We start from the raw sequence: 23,640 nt of genomic DNA, 5'->3' as shown, positions 1-23,640 counted from the left end.
CCACCACAATGGATTTGAAATGAAACAAACAAGATGTGCTTTTTGGATCTCATATTGAGAGTCGACAGCAACAGATTCCAAATGAAAATGTCACACCTAGAATCAACTCCAGACCTTTTACCTGCTTAATTGATGATGAAAAAGCTATTTCATGGACACATGTCCATGAAATAGCTTTTGAGTCGATTGTCCCATTACTTTTGGTCCCTTAAAAAGTGTGAGGCACATATAGAAACCATTGTAATTCCTACACCGTTCACCTGATTTGGAGGTAAATACCCTCAAATTAAAGCTGAGAGTCTGCAGTTAAAGCACCTCTTGTTTGTTTCATTTCAAATCCATTGTGGTGGTATATAGACCCCAAAATATGAGAATTGTGACGATGTCCCAATATTTATGGACCTGACTGTATATATATATACACACAAAATTTATACTTTCTATGGATAGACATCAAGAAAGATAGAAGGGGGGCAGGAATCAGGAAATACAACAGGAGACACAGAAATCGAAAAACACAGAAGGGGACATAGTAACCAGGTAATAAAGAAATGTTTGCAGGAATCGAGAAAATCAAAAGGTGATTCAGGAGATGGGAAAGACAATAAAGGAAGCAGTAAACGGGAAAAACAGTAGGGGTAGCAGGAATTAGAAAAGACAGTAGGGGAAGCAGGAATTGGGAAAGACAGAAGAGAAAGCAGGTATATGGAAAAACAGAAGCGGATGCAGGAATCTGGAAAGACAGAAAGGCAAGTCAGGACTCAGGAATGGCAGAAGGTAAGGCAGGAATCGGGAAAAACAGCAGGGGACACAGAAATCAGGAAAGACAGTAGGCAATACAGGACTCAGGAGAGACTGAAGGGGAAGCAGGAATTGGAAAAGACAGAAGGGAACACAGAAATCAGGCAGGACAGAAGTAGACACAGATATCAGAATATACAAAAGGGGACAAATATATTAGGAAAGACAGAAGACAATGCAAGAATCAGGAAAGACAGAAGGGTAAACGTTTATCGGGAAAAACATAAGGTGACGCAGAAATCGGCAAAGACAGAATGGTAAGTAGGGATTGGAAAAGACAGATAAGAAAGCAGGAATCGGGATGGACAAAAGGGGATGCAGGAATCGAGCTTGACAGAAATGGATTCTGACATTAAAAGAGATAGAAGAGAAAGCAGGAATGTGAAAAGACTTTACAGGACATAGAAATCAGAAAAGAAATAATAGGACACAGGAATCTGGAAAGAGATTGCAGGACACAGATAATTTGAAAGGCAGAAAGGGACACAGAATTCCGGAAAGAGAGAAGACGATCCAGGAATCAGGAAAAACAGAATAGGAAACAGGACTCGAGAAAGACAGAAGGGGACACAGAAATCAGGTAAGACAGAAGGGGACACAGAACTCTTAATACACAAAAGGGGACAATAACTTAGGAAAGACCGAAGACAATGCTAGAATTGGGAAAAACAGAAAGGAACACAGATATGGGAATTACATTAGATAACGCCAAAATCTGGAAAGATGGAATGGAAAACAGGAATCTGGAAAGACAGAAGAAAATGCAGGAATTGGGAATAACAGGAAGAGAAGCAGGAATCAAAAGGTATGCAGGCATTGAGAAAGATAGAAGGGGAGCAGGAATCTGAAATGACATAAGAGGACATAGAAACCAGGAAAAACATAAGAGGACACATGAATCAGGAAAGAGATAAAAGGACACAGGAAATTTGAAAGAATGAAACTAGATCTCTGAACTATAGTGAGGTTACCTTCACCCCAATTGTCAACTCAGGACAACTGTGAGTTCATCTGTACCATAACACATATACTCAAGAGAGAGTGAGATCACCTGCACCGCAATCTCCACCCGCAGACACATGTGAACTGGATCCCATGTCGTAGATATTTCCATCGTACAAGTTCGATAATCTGCCTCTGACGGCAGGAGAGGAGCGAAGCTTTGAGCAGATGATCAACCACAGGAGTAGGTAATTAATATAAATATTATTTATTGGTAACTTTCAGGCAAGACCCTGTTTCTAGACCTGCAGAGGTGTGGCAATAGCTCCCTGGTATACTGTATATGGATATATATATATATATACAAGTTAACCCGTGCATGATACTCATGCATTCTAGTCAAATCAAGATACTTAAGGTCTTAAAAAGGTTCTTGTCATGCATTTGGGCCTAGCCCAGGCCTCCTCAGGGGAAGAGCGTTACTTCCCGACGCAAGCGCCCTTTTTAATGTGTGTTCATGAGGTAAAATTACCTCACGAAAATGAGTTTGACCCCTCAACTCGTAAATTTAGCCTTTACTACCCCTCCCATGGGGGGAAGGGGGGATGATGGAAGTTAACTGACTTGACTATTCTAATTTTTTGGTCAAATAATGTCAGTATACCAAATTTCAGGTCAATTGGATGAGCCCTTTCTGAGAAAATAGTTTTTTCCACACACACACACTAACGCACGCCTCTACACATGTGTGTTCATGAGGTAAAATTACCTCACGAAAATGAGTTTGAACCCTACCAAATTTCAGCCCTTTTTGAATTTTTTTTCCCACACACACTAAGAATGTAGTAGGTCAGTGTATAACTCTGCCCAGCAGGTGGCGCTGCAACTTGTTGTTTTTTTTCACACACACACAGACGCCACTAAGCATTTATATATTAGATATATATATATATATATATATATATATATATATATATATATATATATATACATACACAAAATTTATAATGCTATGGATAGATATCAGGAAAGATAGAAGGTGAAGCAGGAATCAGGAAATACAGAAGGAGACACAGAAATAAAAAAACACAGAATGGGGCATAGAATCCAAAAAAAAGAGAAGTGTATGCAGGAATCGTGAAAGTCAGAAGGTGATACAGGAAAGACAATAGGGGAAGCAGGAATCTGGAAAAACAGTAGTAGTAGCAGGAATTAGGAAAGACTGTAGGAGAAGCAGGAATTGGGAAAGACAGAAGAGAAAGCAAGTGTATGGAAAAACAGAAGGGGATGCAGGAATCGAGAAAGACAGAAAGGCAATGCAGGACACAGGAAAGGCAGGAATCGGGAAAGACAACAGGAGACAGATAAATCAGGAAATATAGAAAGGGACACAGAAATCGGAATAGGCAAAAAGACAAATAAATCAGGAAAGACAGAAAATAATGCAGGCATCAGAATAGACAAAAGGTGACAAATAAATTTGGAAAGACAGAAGACAATCCAAGAATCGGGAAAGACAGAAGGGGACACAGATATCAGGAAATACATTAGGTGATGCAGAAGTCAGCAAAGATATAATGGTAAGAAGGGAATGGGAAAGACAGATAAGAATGCAGGAATCGGGAAAGACAACAGGGGATGCAGGAATGGAGCACGACAGAAAGGGATTCTGACATTGGAAAAAAATCGAAGAGGAAGCAGGAATCTGAAAAGACATAAGAGGGCATAGAAATAAGGAAACACATAAGAGGACAAGAGACTGAAGGACACAGTTAATTTGAAAGACAGAAAGGGACATAGAATTCCGGAAAGACAGAAGACTGTCACACTCTGCTCCCCAGGTTACCTCTACCCGAGTCTCTTAACACTGTTACTTTAATCTCTGTTGCTAGTGCAGACTATTAGTCATGGTCTGCACCTGTGATTATTACAACTGTGTCCTGGTCAGTGTTACCATTGGTCAGTCTCCCTTTACAAGGCCCTTCCTTTCATTCTTGCATTGCTGGTTCTTCAAGTCATATCTGTTACTCTGATGTCTCTGTTGAGATGCATACCCGTGGAAACTGTGCGTTATTACTGCGGCATGGCTGGACTTCATTGACCTTTGCATGCTTGTTCCACTGCTCGTGGTAAACGCTATGATCTACACCTGTCACTTACTCGGCCTACATTGCTGAATATTGTTTCCTGTTCCACAATCCGTGGTAAAGCTGCTATTCATCGCTGCTGTGTGTTCATCGCTGCTGGATGGTGGACTGTCTCGATTTCTGCATACCTGTTCCACTGCTTGTGGTAAACGCTATGATCCACATCTATTATCTACTTGGCCTGTATTGTTGATTACTTTTATCAGCTCCACAATCCGTAACAAGCTGTGTCTATCGTGGCTGAGTATATTTGGACTTTGTTGATTCCTGTGCCTCAAGTTTACTACTAATGGAGACTCTGATTATTGCATATGCAGCTTGTATTAATGAATGTTGCTGACAGTTACTATTCTTGCATGCCTTCGTGATCATCATTTGCAAATTACTCAAGTCTGCATTGAACTCTGTTTTATAATAAAATGGTAATCCTCGTTACCACCATTCGATGTCCGAATTGGATCATTCCTCTGCTATGTAACTTGTTTTCAGCTGTCACATTGGGAGCTTTCCTGGAGGGCCGCGACCTGCAAGGTGGGAGCCCATATTCCCTTGCGGGAATCCCTGGTGAAAACCTCCCATTTTGTTAGACTCTGCGCCACCAGGGAAGTTTTAGTCAATACTCATTGAGACAGCAGGATCTCACTCCATTATTTGTGAGCTAACCTGACAAAGACATTCCAGGAATCAGGAAAGACAGAATAGGAAGCAGGACTCGAGAAAGACATTTTAATGACCTCCCCCCTCAGCAAATTTAGGAGCATTGTAACGACTTCTCTTCAACCAATGCCGTGGAAAAACTAGTGCATACATTTCTGAGCATTCTTGGGCTATCAAAAAATAAGTTACAAAACAATACAGGGTTTAAAAAAAGAGCATAAAAGAAAAAGATTAAAAAAGTTTAAAAAAAAATAGCAAACCATACAGACATACGCTTTCTATACATATATTTTATTACAACCAAAACATAACCGTACCTCCAATAGACCTTCTTTGAAAAAAAATCACAAAAAAGCAACTTTTTTCCCACTAGAAAAGCTGCAAAAAAGTTATAAAATTCCAAAGTTATACAGTTATAAATTTCGAGGCCTCCTGAGATGCAAAATTGTCACAGACCTTCTACAGCCGAAGTGTATTACAATGCCTACCTTGCCCTACCAACGGGTTCTCTTAAAGTTTCTGTGCTTGTGTTGTGCGAACGCAAAACATCCGCCATACGCACAACCACCAACACCTACACACAGTTGACCACTGTGTACTACAGGCCAAGTAGGTCCTACTGGCACCTACTTGTTTAGCAAAATATAGATTTAGCGCTCTCTCATGGCGGTATCAGCACACTGTGCATGTAAAGCCATTGCCTTAGCAGGAAACTATAGTTTTAATCATTTTTGATTGTGCTTTTTCTGTAATTAAAAATTAACATATACAGTATTTAAAAATGTTACTCTTAAAAGCACCAGTGCTGCAAACACTTGAAATTAATTTTTATTCACAATTTTATACCAGAAGACTTAAATTGTTTATTAACACATGACCATGTTATCTCAAATTATGTGGTATTTTACCTATAGCAGCCAATCAGAATCTAGCTATCATTAGCCACTACATTCTAGTAAATGATGGCTAGAATCTGATTGGTTGCTATGGGCAACACCTCCACTTATCATTTTCAGAAGGTTTAATAAATCTACTCCTAGGTCTAGAACTGAAAGTGGAAGCAATATCTAAAACAGGGATCAGGGGCTGTAAGTAAGGAGCTCAGTCTCAAAATCATTGGCGTGACACTTCTGTGTGTAATTCATACTTGCCAACTCTCCCAGAATGTCCGGGAGACTCCTGAAATCCGGGTCGGTATCCCGGACTCCCGGGAGAGCAGGCAAGTCTCCCGCATCCCGCAATCCCCTGGCCAAAATAACGCGATCCAACGATAATGATGTTTTGTCGCGGGGGTTGGGGGGACAAAATGACACAATTGACGGCACCATGCCGCTCCCGCCCTCTAGTCAGGCCCCTCTCCCGGACTGCACTGCCTGAAAGTAGGCAAGTATGGTGTCATTTTGTTATGATGGGTGAACAATTTGTTTCTTTATTACTGCCTGTAAACTTACTAATGGCTGGCAAACCTAAAAAGCACTGCAAAAATACTACATCAAATCTCCAATTAGAAACTCCACCAACATCAGAAAAAAATACTTAAATTGTATTTTGTCATTTTATGAGAACTACATTTACCAAAATAATACATTTTTACATATTTTTTTTTAGTATGTGCAGTTAATTTTCATTGATTTACAAAGCAAACATTTCTAAGACCACAAGAGGGAGCCGTTTCCCATCCTAAACATCTAAGGACAGTTGAGGGGGGACATAGCACAGAAGTAAGGATCACACTGTGTTACTAAATTGAAAACTGTATTTCTAAAATCAATAAAAATACTTTTTATCAGGGGGGAGGGAGTATCACACTGTGCATTTCTGCTTTAATGTACATGAAATGTAAATATGGTTGGATGACTTGTGCTACAATTCTATTAATTCGATTCATCTAAAATCTTTTTTACATAGCTACTGTGTTCCTTTTGCTACTAACAGAACAAGTGCAGACAGCAGGGCTTCCTCTCCACCTCTTTGTTATTTCCCTGCTGCCTGGGAGTTCCATGGTCATTTAGGCCTAAAGCCATACTTGCCTACTCTGCCGGAATTTCCGGGATGCTCCCGAATTTCGGGGAGTCCTCCTGGACACCCGTAAGAGTAGGCAACCCTCCCGGATCCTAAAACATGCCAAACTTTACGGCATTGAATATCGGCGGCGGGACTTGATCGCCCCCCGCTATTCAATGTGGTGAATTTAGGCATTTTATAGTGGGGGTTGGCTATGGTAACCCAAAACCGTCACCATGCCCCCTCCTACCCCCTCCCAGAGGACAGAGTCACAAAGTCGGCAACTGTGCCTAAAGCTAAGCTAAGTCCTGGGTGACTACAGAAACTGCAGCCAGCACGGAGGGGCCAACAGTTTTTGCCAAGGCTCAGTTAAGTGTACACTGGGGAACTAAGGGAAGGGGTTGAGGAGTCTCTGTGCAATATCAAACCTCCCAACTGTCCCAATTTAAGGGTTGTGTGCTGCCATCCCCATTGGGACAGCTTTGTCTTCCCGGGAGAGAAAGGCAATCACTCGGTTTCTAATCGCCACAATAGTAAAGCGGCAAAGGCGGGGCTTAGGACATGGATCTCGTGGCCCTGCCCCCTGCTGTAATTGGCCGGAAGCCATGCTTGATGTTTTTGGGGCAGGGCTAAATGACGTGACCCATCAGGCCCGGCCCCCAACACACCCACCTCGCCCTGATCTCCCGGAGGAGTCTTTGCCAATGTTGGCAAGTTTGGGGAAAGTTGGGAAGTGTTCTCTGCGGTAAAAGTGTGCCGTGCGCACTGTTGTGCACACAGGGGAGGTGTGGGGAGGAGAGGAGAAAACAGGGCAGCCTAGCGTCTCACAAACACTAGGCAAGCCCCCGGGATGTGACCACGTCCCTATTGTGATGTGGCCACACCCCCATCACGATGTGACCACTCCCCCAGCACCAATGCCGCCTACTGAAATGTTGGCAGATATGCAATATTTGGCTGATAGCTGCGGTTTATCTCCATAGAATATAACCAGGGCCTGGCTGGTAACTTTTAGCCCCGGGGAATAGTCCGACTGTGAGGACCAGTGTCTGCCAGTGCCAGAGGCTGAATGCCCAAGCTAAGAAGGGGCATTTTCTGTAACCTTAATTAATATAAGTCTGCTCCTTATTAAAGAAGGGTGCTATAGCTCTCAGTAGAAGAACACAATAAACCAAGAAAAAGAAGCCCCAGGTAACAAAATTCAAAATAATAATAATTTTTAAAAACACAGAAAAAACATATAAAAGGCTCCTAGCTGAATATACAAAAGAAACTGTATTTAAAACCATTCACAATACATAAAACAAGCTCAATATGAAACAGTATAAACATGAGGGTTAGAATTGCCCATTAAGGGGAAGTGCAGCAAATTAATCATCCACAGTAATGTAAGACTTAGTACTCTGAATCAATAATAACTGTGTATCCTATCGTGCATAACCAACCGGATCTCTGTAAACGCTCAGATAAAAATCCCAATGTTTGTAAGTGATAAAAACCGAAAAATCTAATTGGCTTTTTGATACCTCACAGTAATATTTTTCACTTTAAATTTTAGTTGCAGCTTTAAATAGCATAAACCCCTCATAAACATCGGCATTTCTAAAGGTGGTCCTGGCATCCTCGCATTTTGCAATAAGCTTGTATCCTGGGCAGGTAATTTTGTGCATGCTATAACTTACACATGGGGTCTCGATAGGAATAACATCCTTAGGGAATAACAGCCTGAGCACTAGGAATGTAAGAATACCGATATCACCCGTTGTTACACATTCTCTGGTGTCTACGTGACACTGCGGGCCCAGTCTCACTGATCTACACCAATAATAAACAAGCATTGTTTCTGTATGATGAAAAATCCTGTGTTCCACGTGACATTGTTGAGATTCCTTTCAAATAACCTGCTGTGCTGGATTCAGGCAATAGTAACAATTTTAGGAATGCAGCAAATAAAGAGTTGAAATCTCCCAAACAAACTTTCAGAAAGTCTACATAACAGGGTGAGAGAATATCCTCAATTAACCCCATTTCATTACACGATCAGCCACCAGGAAGAACCACAATGCCAGGGCCGGCCAGATCAGCGACCTGGGTCGCCATCAGGGGCGGGCTGGGCCTAGGAGCAGGGGGACATCGGGCCGCTCAGAAAACCGCTGTTTGGGCCGGCTGTGGATGCAATTTTTCCTGATTAGCAGTGGCGCACATGTGATGTGGCCGCGTCAGCGCACAGGCGGCCGCATCACATGACACGCGATGCTGACGCGGCCGCACCGGGTGCAGGGTGGTACCTTAAGCACTAGGGCCCATGTGCACCTTACACCTGCACTGTAGCTGGTGCAAGTGATACAGCTAAAAATGTGTACCTGCGAGATGCCCAAAGCTTGAATCGGATGAATATACAAGGTTCAACTTTGGCACGCCCTTACTGTACATTGCCTACATGCATACGCCCCTTCCCTCCCCATTCCAGCCAAATCGTAGGCTGTCGGAAGTGTCATTTGCGTTCAAAGTTGAATTGCATGTATTTGCGCTCACTGGCGTATAGTCCATTTCTGAGCATGCGAAGAGCAATTTAATGCAAAATACAGCACACAAGGGGACTTTCGTTCTTTAATGAACCAGGCCCTTCAGGAGCATCCTGTCGGTGGAAACGTTTTTCCTCTTAATACTAAATATGACTGAAGAGTTTCTAATTGGAGGTTTGAAGTACTTCTCATCATCATCTATTTATATAGCTCCACTAATGCTGCAGCCCTGTACAGTGAACTCATTCACATCAGTCCCTGCCCCATTGGAACTTACAGTCTAAATTCCCTAACACACACACACAAAAAGACTATCGTCAATTTAATAGCAGCCTATTAACCTACCAGTATGTTTTTGGAGTGTGGGAGAAAACCCATGCAAACACAGGAAGAACATACAAACTTCACACAGACTAGGCCATGGTTGGGAATAGAACTCACGACCCCAGTGCTGTGTGGTAGAATTGCTAACCACTAAGCCACCGTGCTGCCTTCTCGTTTACCTCCCACTAATGTGCAAATATTTGATGTTTGTGTAATGTATTTACATGTTCTAATTTATTAGTAATGGTGTATTGTTTTTTTTACTGGTGTTATACTTCAGACTTTTTAATGTGATTTTGTATTTGGAATAAAGTATAATATTATTAAGCAAGCCGATCATAGATTAAAATGAATTATTATTGTGTTATTTTATGATTCAATATAAACTTTAATTATTTAATAATCATTTTATCCCTTAGTGCTGATATGACATTAGTGCCGCCTTTCGTTTATATTTATTTTCTATGTTATATTATTTATTTATATAAGGTTTTATATTTATGTATTTTATTTTTATATTTATATATATTCCCACCATCAAGAGTCTCCTCCGGTACCGACCTCTCGATCACTGTTGACAACGCCACTTTCTCCTCTGTTCCCCATCTGGGTGTCATTCTTGACTCCTCCCTTTCCTTCGCCCCATACATTTAATCTCTTGACCAATTCTGTCGCTTCCAGCTCTGCAACATTACCCGTATCAGACCCTTCCTCTCCTGATCATATCTCATCTCGACTACTGCAACCTTCTCCTTACTGGCCTCCCTCGCTCCCATCTCGCTCCCCTTCGATCTATGCTGCAGCTGGACTTATCTTCCTCTCTCGCCACTCAACATCTGACTCCCCTCTCTGCTAAGCCTTACACTGGCTCCCCTTCAGCCTACAGAATCCTCTTCAAACTCCTCACCCTCTCTAACTCCACTGCTCCCTACATCTCTATCCTCATCTCCATACATATTCCCTCCAGCCCCCTCCGGTCAGCCAATGACCGTTGCCTCCCCTCCCCTCTGGTAGCCATATCTTACTTCTGTATCCAAGATATCTCCCGTGCTGACCCCCCACCACTGGAACGATCCCCCTTTCTTTCTTTTAGACTATCCCCTTGCCTTTATAGCTTTAAACGGTCATTTGCCTTCTGTACGGCGCTGCGGACTGCATGTGGCGCCCTATAAATAAAGGTTAATAATAGTAATAATAATTATTTATTTTTGTGTGTTTGAAGCTTTTTCTTTTGCATTGGAAAAAGTGCATCTAAAACTGCACTGGGAAGGCACAAAATGCATACCTAGTATTACCCGGTCAACACAGGTTGGAGATCAACTGAATAGAACAGACATACACTAGAATGTATCTTTATATAACCTATACTATACCGTATTCACCAGACTAGAGGTCTTCTTTATATTCTAGCCACCAGACTTGGGTTCTGTTTTATACAGTGCTCATGAGATTGGTGGTCTGCTTTGAATATTAGCCATGAGATTGAGGTCTGCATTGTACAAATGCTACGAGAATGGACTTTGCATTCTAACCAATAGGTGCCAGTATATCAACAGAGAGTACTTTGTATTATAGTCATCAGAATGTGGGGTGTAGATGGAGACCCACGATTTCTGATGTTGGTCCAAACAGGTGGTGCATAAAATAAAACAAATCAAGTGCTTGTTTTTGTTTTCTAAACAGCACTAGAAAAAGATAGTTAGAACCTAACATATTGCTATATATTACAGAAATGTCAGGGCAGCGCTTCCATTAGGCCAACCTATGTGTTCACCTAGGGCACCAATGGTTAGTGGGTGCCTAAAACACTCATTGAGTGACATGTCACTCAGTGTTTTAATGTCCCCATGGTGTCCCACACATTGAGTGCTGTCCGCTGTCATTGAGGGGCAGCTTCTAACCTGTGCTCAATGTCAGGGAGTGTGGCGCCCGGCTATGATGTCACAGCTCAGTGCCACACTCCCAATCTGAAGAACAGGAGATGCTGACCCCTGACCTCCCGCCGTCTAAGTTGAGAAGCAGCAGGGGGAAGGGGCGCAACACCCAATGGTGGGGATCTGCCTCCAAGGGTGGTAAGCAGGGGAGGGCCGGCAAATTTTAGCCCGAAGGGCAAGACTCGGCCCAGCAGATTATTAGGAACATTTTAAAGGAATAAAAATGCAGGTGGCCCAGTGACCGGGTCCAAGGTAGCCCACTATGGGGCCGGCCCCGGGGGCAGTTGCCACCTTTCCCACCAGCCCAGCCTGCCTTTGGTGGTGAAGGACCTGAGCAGTGACTGTATTGAGAAGACCATATGTGTGCGGTTTGGCCCTACCTACCTGTCCATACTTACAGTATTAAACACATACAGACCATTTTATTCAGAAGGCAAAACAAGAGAAGTGGCTTATTTGAAACTGTCCCTACATGCATAATAAAAACAAGGATGGAGAACTGCAAACAGAAAAACAAAAGTTCTATTGTCTACTTTGTTATTATAAAGAAAAAACCAGGGATATGAACAAACATTTAAAAACAATGACTGTCCTTGGAAATTAGCGAGAGCGGCTATTATGTAGTCTCTGCAATAAAATGACAATTATAAGATAAGCTCTTTGAAAAGTTAGTTTAGCACTGTGGAAATGAGAAAACATGTAGTGAAATATTTATTGAAGCAAATCTACTCTAAGGGGTATATTTACTAAACTGCTGGTTTGAAAAAGTGGAGATGTTGCCTATAGCAACCAATCGGATGCTTGCCATCATTTATTTAGTACATTCTATAAAATGACAGCTAGAATCCTATTGGTTGCTATAGGCAACATCTCCACTTTTTTCAAAACCGCAGTTTAGTAAATCTATCCCCAAATCTAATGACAAAAATGTGGTGTAGAAAAACTGGCTGTGTAAGAATGGCGACTGGAAAGATACTGGACAGACAAAGGTAACTTCTGGATAGACCACATTCTTCTATTCTATCTGAAAGTCTCTGCTACGGGGGAGGAAGAGGGGAGGGGCAGGTAGAAGGGGAGATAAGGGCTAACAAATATGCAATACCAGTTTTCCAGTAAAATTACTTTTTTCATTTTGAATACAATCAGCAATTGTGTCCTCCACGTACTTATGCCACTCTGTCCACCTTTCTCCACATAAAATAGGCATTTAACGATGAGAGTAATTTAGAACCTTATCATGATGCTGCCCTTAAAAAATGCTCTCCTAGGCGACGGCCTGGCTGGCCTGTATAGTAGATACAGGCCAGGGTGTACAATTATACATAAAAGTGGAGGTGTTGCCCATAGCAACTGTGAGCAGCACCATGGCTCAGTGGTTAGCACTTCTACCTCATAGCACTGGGGTTATGAGTTTGATTCCATGGCCTTATCTGTGTGGACTTGGTATGTTCTCCCCGTGTTTGCGTAGGTTTTCTCGGGGTGCTCTGGTTTCCTCCCACAGTCCCAAAAACATACTGGTAGGTTAATTACCTGCTGTCAAATGGACCTTAGTCTCTCTCCGTCTATTTAAGCAACAATGGGGCAGGGCCTGATGTGAGCGAATTCTCTATACAGCGCTGCATCTATATAAATAGATGATGATTCTAGCTTCCATTTAACAAGAACATCACAGCTAGAATCTGATTGGTTGCTGTGGGCAACACCTCCACTTTTTCTTTTTAGAACATTTGATAAATCTACCCTCAGATGTGAAATACATCTAAGGAAGGCGTTCAGAGGATTGAAACGACAAGGGTGATTTTCTAAAGTGGAAAAAACGTTTGTGGGAACAATAGTTTTTAATTTCTTCTGTACAATGTTCGGTATATTATTACCTATTACTAATTTAGAATGATTTGTGATTAGCGCTATTATTAAGCTCTTTATAGCCACAAGGGCTGGATAGCCCAGAACTGGCACAGGGCAGAGGTGGCAGTTGTATAAAGCGCAGGGAAGCAGCTCAGGGTCAGCACTGAATGCAATTTATATTCTGTCCAAGTTCATCACTTCTGTATGACACAACACACACTAATGGGATTACACCCACACGTTATTAGTACACAAACACAGCATAATCAAGCTGAGCATGTTGGCATTTGTACTCTAGATACCAAGACACCTAGCTATTCATCCTTGGCATGTCATTCTTCTTTAAAATTTGTGACCCTACAATTGTAGAATTTTACAAGACCCCAGGTTTGGACAATGTGGGGTTAATATCCACCCCACACACATCCCCAATCTTTCCCAGTGTAGTATGCTTTATAATATTATCCAAGTATGCCTATTAATATTTACATACAATCATGTGTATTTCTATCACATACCCTCTCTCAAATATTTACATTTTAAACCTATGTAATGTTCTCACTTACATCTACTTACTCTGTGTTCCCTGCATAGGGAGTTATTCAGTACACCACACATTACCCTTCCCGGGACACCATAAAATCCTTTTAGGCGCTGTCTGATTGGTTGAAGGTGGTGGGCGGAGTCAGAAGCTGCAGGTGGACCTGGACACACCTGCAGATGGTTTCCCCGTGCATGGAAGTCCAGGTATTAGTTCTATATTGGCTCTCTGTGGCTCCAATCACTGTCACCATCTACACAGCTATGGGGACCTGGAATTTCTTGTTTGTGGTCGTGTGGCTGTTACAGAATTATTTGGGTGAGTGACATTTTACACTGTACTGTCCTTTGTGTCACTCCATGTTATTGAGCCATTGTAACAATATACTGCAGAGGTGCTGAAAACCCAGTCCTCAAGCTCTACCATCAGGTCATGTTTTCTATCTGCAGAAACAGGTGGGATAATTATAGATTAAACTGCCTGTGCATTAAAGAAATCCTGAACTGTTGGTAGCTCTTGAGAACTGAGTTTGAGCACCTCTGATATACCCTGTTACTTGTGGTTAACACAATTCTTCTAAAATCTGGAAGTAAGGGATTGCTAACATGGCATGATTTCAGATCTCTTCACAAAGTTACAAGTAAAATAATTAGTAGCACAGTTGGATCTCATAAAATGTACCAGTCACTAACTAATGTGTATGTGATCCAGTTAGGAGATATGTAAAACATGCACTGTTAGTGGTCACATTTCTGTCTCTGATATATAATTATGATAAACACGGTCCTGTTCAAGATATGGTACCATTTTTATGGCCACCTTACAGAACATTGCACCATTGTGTAAATGAAATGTTTACATATAAGTGTGTATAAATATGTTTGAAGTAGATGTAGATGTAAATGTGTAACACTCTAGAATAGATGTACTCAAACTCTGAGAGAGCTACCAACAGGTCACATTTTCAGGATTTCTTTAATCATGCACTGATGAGTTCATCTATTTTTCTGGGGCAGTAATTATTCCCTCGGTTACTACAGACAGAAATCCTGAAAACATGACCTGTTAGTAGTAGTGCTTGTAGACTGGGTTTGGGCATCTTTGCTCTAGAAGTACATGGTGAAAGTGATTGCGTTCGTGCTCTTGTGGTCTACCTGCATGTTCTACACCAGAAGTTCATCAACCACAAGCACCATCATGCCCATCCAGTTAATGTCCATGTAGCTCCACAGTGAACTATACCTTTTGTACACTGTGTATCTGCAGGTGCTAATTGTCAAGGTGCAATGCTCTGCAGAGCTGGAGTAGTGCAGCTTTATGGTTAGAGTGAATGTTTCAACTCTTGTTTGTTCTCCTGTATTTATTTAGAATGTTAAGATCTATGTAGCAGTATCTTCCCTTAATTTTTTTTAAACAAGACTTTCCTGTTTTGTAAATTGTTTCAAAAATACAAACCTGACACATCACATTGTTGTTTTGATGGATAAATTGGCTTATTTCCCAAAGTCCTAGATCACATGAAATGCATAATCTGGTCTGGGACAAGGCCACGGAACAGCACGGAGTATATGATGAACCTTGGTTCATATATCAAAAATCTAATGATGTAAATAAAAACAAATGAAGAATACAGAGTTTGTTGGTCTATCTTGTAATGGTGGTGGCCCAATGCCAGGGAATCCCACCATTAGGCTAGTTAATGAAGAATAAGGTTAATAATCTGATTAGGGTGGACCTAATGGTCCTTCTTATACTTAGTGTTTGAAGTTGGCTAATCTGTCAGGGGTCCTTGTGAGTGTATGGGCTTGTCCAGGTGAGTAACTCAATTTGTCACAATTTGAGTGATGCAGGTCTCTCAAAACAAACTACAGACTTGGGCAGGGGTGTAACTAGATATTTGTTGATGTTTTGTAAAGAGCCCCCATGTACCACCGAAGGGTGAAAAGAAACACATGCATGGAGCTTTAACAAGGGATAAGCCCCAAAAATATGGGCCCATTGCTACTACAACAGTTACCCCTTTTGGACAGTTCGGCCATTCAGATTGTCTACTTTTAAAGAACGTTAGAGTAACGATCGCTCTACTCATGGGTAAGTTTTGTCAGGCCTTCCTAACCTGAAAACCCTGCCATTGGGGCTCATTCACATATTGGGTCTGACGTGCCCTGTGCACTTTCACCACATGGTGACTCAGTGGTCAGTACTCCTGCCTCACAGCGCTGGGGTCATGAGTTCGTTTCCTCCCACACTACAAAAAACATACTGGTAGGTTAATTGGGTTCTGACAAAATTAACACTAGTCTGTTTGTTAGGGAATGTAGATTGTAAGCTCTATTGGGGCAGGGACTGATGTAAATGACATGTTCTCTGTACAGCGCAGTTTTTTTATGCTCGTAAGTTACCCTTATTGTTGTTTTTAACCTGTTTTTCTAATGTAGCTTTGTTGAAGTAAAGTTTAAAGTCTTTTATTACTCTTCCCTCAGTAAAAACTGTTGTTGGCTCTTAGTATTCAGAGGGGATGTGGGACAGCGCAAAAGCAACGGATGGAAAAGAGTGCTGTAAAATCACTGATCTTGTCGCCGTGTATGGATCTATTGATGCATACTTACCAACATTTAGAATCCCAAAAGTGGGACAAAATAAACCCCACCCCGGTTACACCCAAACTCTGCCCACAAATGGTCAATTTGCATAAAGCTCCACCCACTTTACTGTAAACCCCACCTTTTTTTTTTAGCCTGTGTATCATGATGCCCGCCAAAATCGTGACAGTTGGGAGGTACGTTAATATGCTGGGAGTACACAAGCTGCCCCACAGTGATGGAAGATAAAAAAATGCAATGTTCCAGGGTGCTTGTTCCTTTTATAATTGATGGAATAGAGGGCAACTGGCTAGATTCAGTATAAAAACATTAATTTAATTTCAGAAATAATTAGTTTGCTTGCTAGTATATATTGACCACAATTGGCTTGACTTGCTCTCTAATAGTTCAGTATCTTTAACTAATTTAACTGCTTTGTGTGTTTTTATGTTTTTCCAGCACAGGCCCAGGTACCGTTATTGGCTAGCTCAAACATTTGCAAATTTAATCCCACCCAGACTACAGTTGCTTTAGAAAAACCATACTGCTTCAGTGCAGGTGCAAAGCTACCCAACGTTGGCCTATTTGTAGTGAATGGTAAGTGTTTACAGTCCATCCTCTCTAGATGGCGTTAATACTGTTAATTTCATCAAGTAAATACACACATATAAACACACACACGTTGAATTGGAAATTTGAATTTATGTAAAATGTATGTGAATAACATTTTATAGTTTTACAGGCAGTAGAGGGAGTGCAATATATATATATTACACACCATATACTGGTCCATTTCTACCGCTGTGTACGTATATGTATGTATATTTTATTAGAACAAGAAGCCATTTATTTTTAATTAAACAAAAAAAAGTCTCCTATAAAAATGTAACATTTATTTTATGAACACCCAAATCTGCCAGTGTAGCTATATCATTCTTGCCAAGTTTGTAGTGCTGCCCTCTGGTAGATCCTGGAGGGGAGGGTGTGGTGGGAGGGCAAAAGGGAATACGGCACGACGAATCTCACCATTTTGGCCTCGTGAAGCAATGGAGCGAAATCGTCATTTTAGCACGAGCCCAAAATAACAGAATTTACCGCAAATTGCGCCATTGAGGCCCCCATCTTGCCCACTTCACTACTAAGTAGTCAGGATGTGGGAGAATGGCCTGCTCTCCTAGGAGTCTGAGAGACCTACCCAGCATTCGGAAGTCTCCCGGATATTCCGGGCGAGTGGGCAAGTATGAGCTACATCCCCCAATAAGCTAGTTTATTCCATTCTTTTTGTTTTAGCTGCCTCAAGCGTAACCGCAATTTCTGCAAATGGAAAGTACATTTCAACAAACGCTGGATTGACAGCTCCGTATCTAGCAGCGACTTTTACAAACCCCAATTGCACAGATGTCCCGGTGGTTTCTCAAATAGTTGGTGCAACTGCCGGGCAAAGTGTTCTGGACCAGTATGTCATCAGGGTGGGCAGCGATGACAACTGCTTTAATAAAGATCCTTGCAATGGACCACTGATTAATGGCACAGCGTACAGGTATTTCCTTTTGTTACAAAAAATAAAAATGTACATTAAACCTAAAATTGTGAAATGCAGTGAGTGCAGCAGTGATTACACAACAAAAATGAGGTTTGGTGGGTCCTTTTTATCAGAGCATTTATAATTGTGTTGCTGGGTCGTTTAATCTGAACGCCGTGGTGGCAGCGACAATTCTCTAAAATCCGAATGTCAATAGACCATTGCTTTGAACTCTTTGACATTTCTTTAGAAGACAAGAAATGTTACACTGTTTAGACTTTTACCCAGTGTATGCACAGCCGACTAATTATTAATCATGTTTTTGTGTTATATAATCTAACACAATTATAAGTCCGTAATTTTTTATTACACCAATAGCATACTTCATGTGTAGTCAACCGTATATGATCATTAGTGGCGCTATATAAATAGCCGCTGATTATGATTATCCTTGCTTCCCAGTGATATAATGCAGCTCTGCTTTCTGCATTTGATTGGTGGAATCCAGCGAGCAGCTTTGTGTTGGGTCCCATGGTAGAGAAAATAAAAACTAATTATCTGAAGGCCAAAGGCTAAAATATGTTGTATGTGCACACCTGCAACTTTCACTGATTACAAGCTGATAAATTAATAATCTGCAGGTAGTGATTTTCAGCCCACAGCCTTGGCCACATCAACAGTTCGTGACTTTGTGATTTTCCTGATAGACCTGTATACTCGTAATTGTGTCAGTGAAGACATGGGCAGTGACATGATGTGAGGAGGGGGATGGAGGCAGCAGGAAGCCACAGACTGAGAGTTATATAGTGGAGGGAGCAGGGTCTCCTAACAGTACAGTAGTGATTTAAGGCTCCTGTTATACTTGTAAAGAACATTTTTTTTTTTTTTCAAATACACCCACTATGATTTGTTTTAACACAAAACAATACCCAACACAGCAACACACTAATTAAATCTGTTACATGCATCAGAGAGAAAGTTACATAATTTCCTCAGGGGCCCAATATGCTACTACTGGCTGTATAAGAATCACATTGGTTGATGAATGCTTTCAGATCTATTTGTGTGGTTTTTTTAGTTTTGTTCACTAATCAGTATTTGAGTTTCTTTTTTTTGTTTCAGGTTTAAGTATGTATTTTACAATACAGATATATATGCTACAACTAATTTTGGCACAGACTGGTCAGCACAAATCACTACTAAGAATGGTAAGGAACATTTGAAAGGAGCTCTAACCTCAAAAATGTTGTTTGTGTCATGGAGCCTAATACAGGAGGATGCATACTAATGTGTGCTTTGTTTGTTGGTTACTGAACGGAGGAGACCTGTTAGACTTGCAGACTGTATGAATATATAATCATTGCCTGCATTTCACATAACTATTTCCTGCAATTTACACAAATTAAGTTATCTGTTCCAGCAGCCTATGGGGCCAAATTATTTTGGTCCATTTAGCCTTAAGTCCCCTGAAAACAGCAGATATCTGCATTTTTAAGTATGCTAGGTATTTATAACTGTAGGAGCGCAGCAGATACTGGGATGACTTTTTAATAAATGCTTACTAAAAAGCATGTCATTGTTGCGATAATTAATAAATATGCCCCCTCTATATGCTCTGCAATCGCATATACTGCAACCATGAAAACAATAAATACATATCTCTAGTGGGACTTTCCAGCCAGTGGTGTAGCTAAAGGCACTTATAGCAGAATGTGACCTGGACCCCCCCTGACCAGTGGAAGCACCAGTGTCATAGTATGTAGAATAGAACAACGGCGGAGTTCCATTCATTGACTGCTAGTCTCCACTTTTATCTCTTAGGCAAATCCTCTGCGATCATCGACACCTGGCCCGGCAGAAGAAGCGGTGGGATGATCGTGCTGACATCTATTCTCAGCGTGTTGACATTCCTTGTCTTGGCAGGTTTCATTGCCGCCATCGTTACAAACCTTCTGTAAGTATTTTTTTTTTTTTTAAACTCTTTATTTGAAGAGGAAACAACAGGAACAGTACATACAACATTTTTGACAAGAAAAATCTTAATAATCAAGGTGTTTCCTCTGAGTTTTATACTTTTATATCGGTGGGGAGGGAAGGGGGGGAGGGGGTAGAGAGGCACAAATATTGTCAACAAAATAGCTAATAGATAGGCGCGTAAACTTGGAACAATGCTAAGAAAAGCTGGAACACAGAGTTACAGTTGTTACGTGACAGAGAGGTAGCATATAGACATTACTCACCCGCCGCGCACCATATCCAGCCTGGGGGGTCCAGAGGCGGCCCAGAAGCTATGTTCCAACTGCCGGGGGAGGAGCCGTATTGGATAGGCAGCTACGGCTTTCTAGTAAGTACCACAGGGCCCACACCTTATCAAAGTTATATGATTTATCATGAAGGTAGTAGCACGTTATACTCTCCATGCTTGCGACATGACCTATGTACGACCGTAACTCCTGCATAGAGGGAGCCCTAGGGTCTTTCCAGTGCTTTGCTATTAGGGATTTAGCGGCTGCCAGAATATGGGAGATAAGCTTGTTAGAAGGCGCGCTTTCATCAGGTATAGGGCGAGAGAGAAGGAATGACCAGGGGTCTTTACTTATCTGTTGTTCTGATACAGAGTTTGAGTGTAAGAACCATGTTCCAGTAAGGAACTATACGAGGGCAGGTCCACCATATGTGTAACATCGTACCTCTCTGGCCACATTCCCGCCAGCAGCTCGGAGTGGCTGTAGGAAACATTCGAGACAGCTTATCGGGAGTATAGTACCATCTAAAGTACACTTTGTAGGCAGTTTCCTTAATCAAAGTAGAGATTGAGCTCTTGGCAATCCCCTCCCTGACTTCCTCCCAGCATAAGTCGTCTGGGGGAGGACCCAAGTCATTTTCCCATTCCCGCTCATGTCGTCCTGGAGTATGGAAAGTATAATCTATGAGCCAATTATAGATCTGGGAGATCATCCCTTTGGTGAGAGTTGAATGTACTCAAAGGAGGTCGGGGCCCGGAGAGCCTCCTGGGGGGGCAAAGACATGGCGAAGCGTCGGACCTGGAAGTACTCAAAAAAGAGCGGACGAAACGGTTCAAATTTATGATGAAGTTCTGACATAGAAGCCCAAGTTCGATAAACCACCCGTAATCCCGCCTTTATCCAGAGTTTAAATTGCTGGGTCGAATTGCCAGGAGGGAAGTGTGGGTTGCCCCAGAGGGGGGTCAGAGGTGAAATAGGGGAGGACAATTTATATTTGACCCGGCATGAGTCCCAGAGGGATAAGCAGAATTTTTCTGTAAGTATTTTTGGTTTCCAGTTAAGATTTTAGTTCTTGGGATAATGATTTTTCAAAGTGGATATATCGATGATATATTGGTATCCACAATTCTTTCACACAATAAATTATTAGGTTTCCATTAAGTGTTCTTGAGACATAGTGGTAGAAAGGTCTATCTACCCATCTTGGTTATGAAGGAAAGAAACTCCCGCAGCAAGAACAGGTTGTTCAAACACGGGTAGAGGAGATAGGGGGAATGAGGGAATAAGAGAATAAGAGAGCTGCATAAGTAAAATTTGAATCTACTGTATATGTTAAGCACAATAACCTTCCCTGTAATAGCGATCAGTAGAGTGCCTGTAGTAATTGCTGCCAACTAATGCATTCTACTGAATAAAAAAAACAAACTTTGGACAGACTGGCACTGCGGCAGCATGAAATGTAGTGTCTCTGCCTTAAAGACGAATCCAACCACATTTAAAAAATTAGTTCTGGGCAGTAAGTAAAATAAATACAAGATCTTACCTGTGTTTCGACGAGCCCTGCTGTTAGTTGAGAAAGGACTGTCTGAGAAGGGAGAGGGTCTACACACACTTAAGGAGACCTGCTGATGAGTGGACTCACCAGAGTGAGGATAAGTAAGACTTTGTATTTAATTTTATCTTAATTCCACCCCAGAGTAAATTTTTAGTTTTAGATGAGAGGCTGTGCGGACTTTGCCCAGATCAGACTTGAGGGCAATGCTCACAACCTCACAAACTATATTTTATATAAAGAAGGTGGTATATTAGTTTGCAGACCCAGACCATATAGTAATACCATACTACAAACATGGTTTTTATTCCTTTCATTTTTTAATGTCCTTTTATCATTGCAGTACATTCAAAGAAAGCGACAATGTTTAACATTCACCACAATTCATCTGTCCTAGTTATAATAAACAATCTGAGCTAAAATGTTTTGTTTTTTCTGGAACCAGATTTAAACATGTTTCACTAACCCCTTTGGGACAGCAGACCCACTATAACGTGGATTTCTAGAACCAGAAACTAAATTAATAAGTAACTTGTTGGCTGATAGATCTCTAATTGTTGAAGGTATGGCTTTATCCAGTTTTATTACTTTGGGGTTTGTAATAAGTTGCTTGTTCTTTTTTTCCTACCCAAACAGGAGTCCGTCATCTGTTATAGAAACTACAAGACATGAATCTCAGACAACGCATAACGTGCCACGTAAGACTGAAGAAGTTGTTGAATATGCTACAGCCATTGATCCTGGAGAACGTTATGCCACTAACCAATAAACTTGGGGGCTCCTCAAATATTCACTTCATGAAAGAAGCTGCATGATCGAGCATTGGATCATTTCTATTTTCCTTAAGAGATAATGAATTGCCTCACAGCTACCTATGGCCATTAAGTGTGGACTAACTGGTCAGATATGATGATCTCCTCAATTGGTAACCCCTGTTGATGAGATATGCTGACTTCATTATGTTATGCTTTGAAAACAAATCTTTTTTTCTGTCTTGCCATGCAAACCGAAATCTCCTTTATTAGCTGACTAATGACGACTGAAGTGTAAAACAGCACCATCGACAACAATGGTCTCAAATAAAGTTTTTGCAATTCTCATGATAATCTTGAATATTTTTTGGGAGGTTTGTTTTACCGTTCTAGTCACTGAACATTGTCATTTTGTCTATATACCAGTCGCTGATAATGCTGTTAAATCAATTGTCACATTGCCAATTACTGAACTGTGCATTAAGGTAGTCAATGCATGGTTGTATTTGACTCTTGCCCCTATGTGCTGTAGGTAGATTCATCCTTTTTTTTGCTGCCTATGCACTGAGAACTTGTGTTCAGGAGACCAAAGAGAATGGACAAGAAGCTGTTATACACAAAGATGTTTTTACAAATTGTTTTGTATGCTTTGATTTTTCTAAGTTTTCTAAATAAAAGTATTGTCAGATTATTGTAAGTGACTGGTCCTCATTCATTGGTGGAGTATCATTTCTGAGCAGCGGGTCTTCACATTCAAACGTTGTGCATTTATTATATAATGTAATTTGTTAAACCTTTTAATTTGTAAAAGTTTCACTCAGGTACACTGCATCATACACCCCTGAATGCTCACAAAGGTTGTTTTCTGTATTGTTTACATGGAATGTGTACTTGTTGTTTTGTGAAGCATTAAATAGACCCCATTCCACTGTGCATGTAAACATTTCGGTAGGAACCTGTTGACTTTGGTCACAATATGGGGGGGGGGGGTGGAACTCATGTACACCTTGAGGTGCTCTGGGTGGACCATCTAAACCCACCAATACAAAACCAAGTCATTCTGCAGAGGGCTTCATTTGTGTCCAAGTATGTTGACTTGTTAATAAGATGGGTGCTGAGTTCAATTCCTTTGTCCGTTTTATTCAGTGCTTTTTTTTTTTTTTTGTAAGAAAAAAGGTGCCGGGACTCACATCACGTAGTCAATCACTGTACACACACCCACACACTTCAGTTGTGTAAAGAAACATAACGGTCGCTGCCCAC

At 41.3% G+C, this 23,640-nt stretch overlaps 1 protein-coding gene across 2 annotated transcripts; it reads left to right on the top strand.

Moving 5' to 3' along the window:
* The first annotated feature begins 1,893 nt into the window (after nt 1-1,893).
* On the top strand, nt 1,894-23,053 carry UPK3A (uroplakin 3A). Of its 2 annotated transcripts, none has more exons than XM_075205422.1 (6): nt 1,894-1,987; nt 16,765-16,902; nt 17,596-17,845; nt 18,950-19,035; nt 19,649-19,781; nt 22,262-23,053. In XM_075205422.1, exons 1-6 carry the CDS (start codon nt 1,972-1,974, stop codon nt 22,392-22,394), a joined length of 756 nt encoding a protein of 251 aa, XP_075061523.1. In that variant the 5' UTR covers nt 1,894-1,971; the 3' UTR covers nt 22,395-23,053. The 2 variants fall into 2 exon arrangements, with proteins under 2 accessions (XP_075061523.1, XP_075061522.1); XM_075205421.1 differs by lacking the exon at nt 1,894-1,987 and adding an exon at nt 13,868-14,041.
* Nucleotides 23,054-23,640: the final 587 nt, after the last annotated feature.

Source organism: Mixophyes fleayi, chromosome 4 (assembly GCF_038048845.1).
Source record: "Mixophyes fleayi isolate aMixFle1 chromosome 4, aMixFle1.hap1, whole genome shotgun sequence".
Classification (NCBI taxonomy): Eukaryota; Metazoa; Chordata; class Amphibia; order Anura; family Limnodynastidae; genus Mixophyes; species Mixophyes fleayi.
The sequence above is the reverse complement of the archived record's forward strand: the minus strand, read 5'-3'. Positions and strand labels throughout refer to the sequence as shown.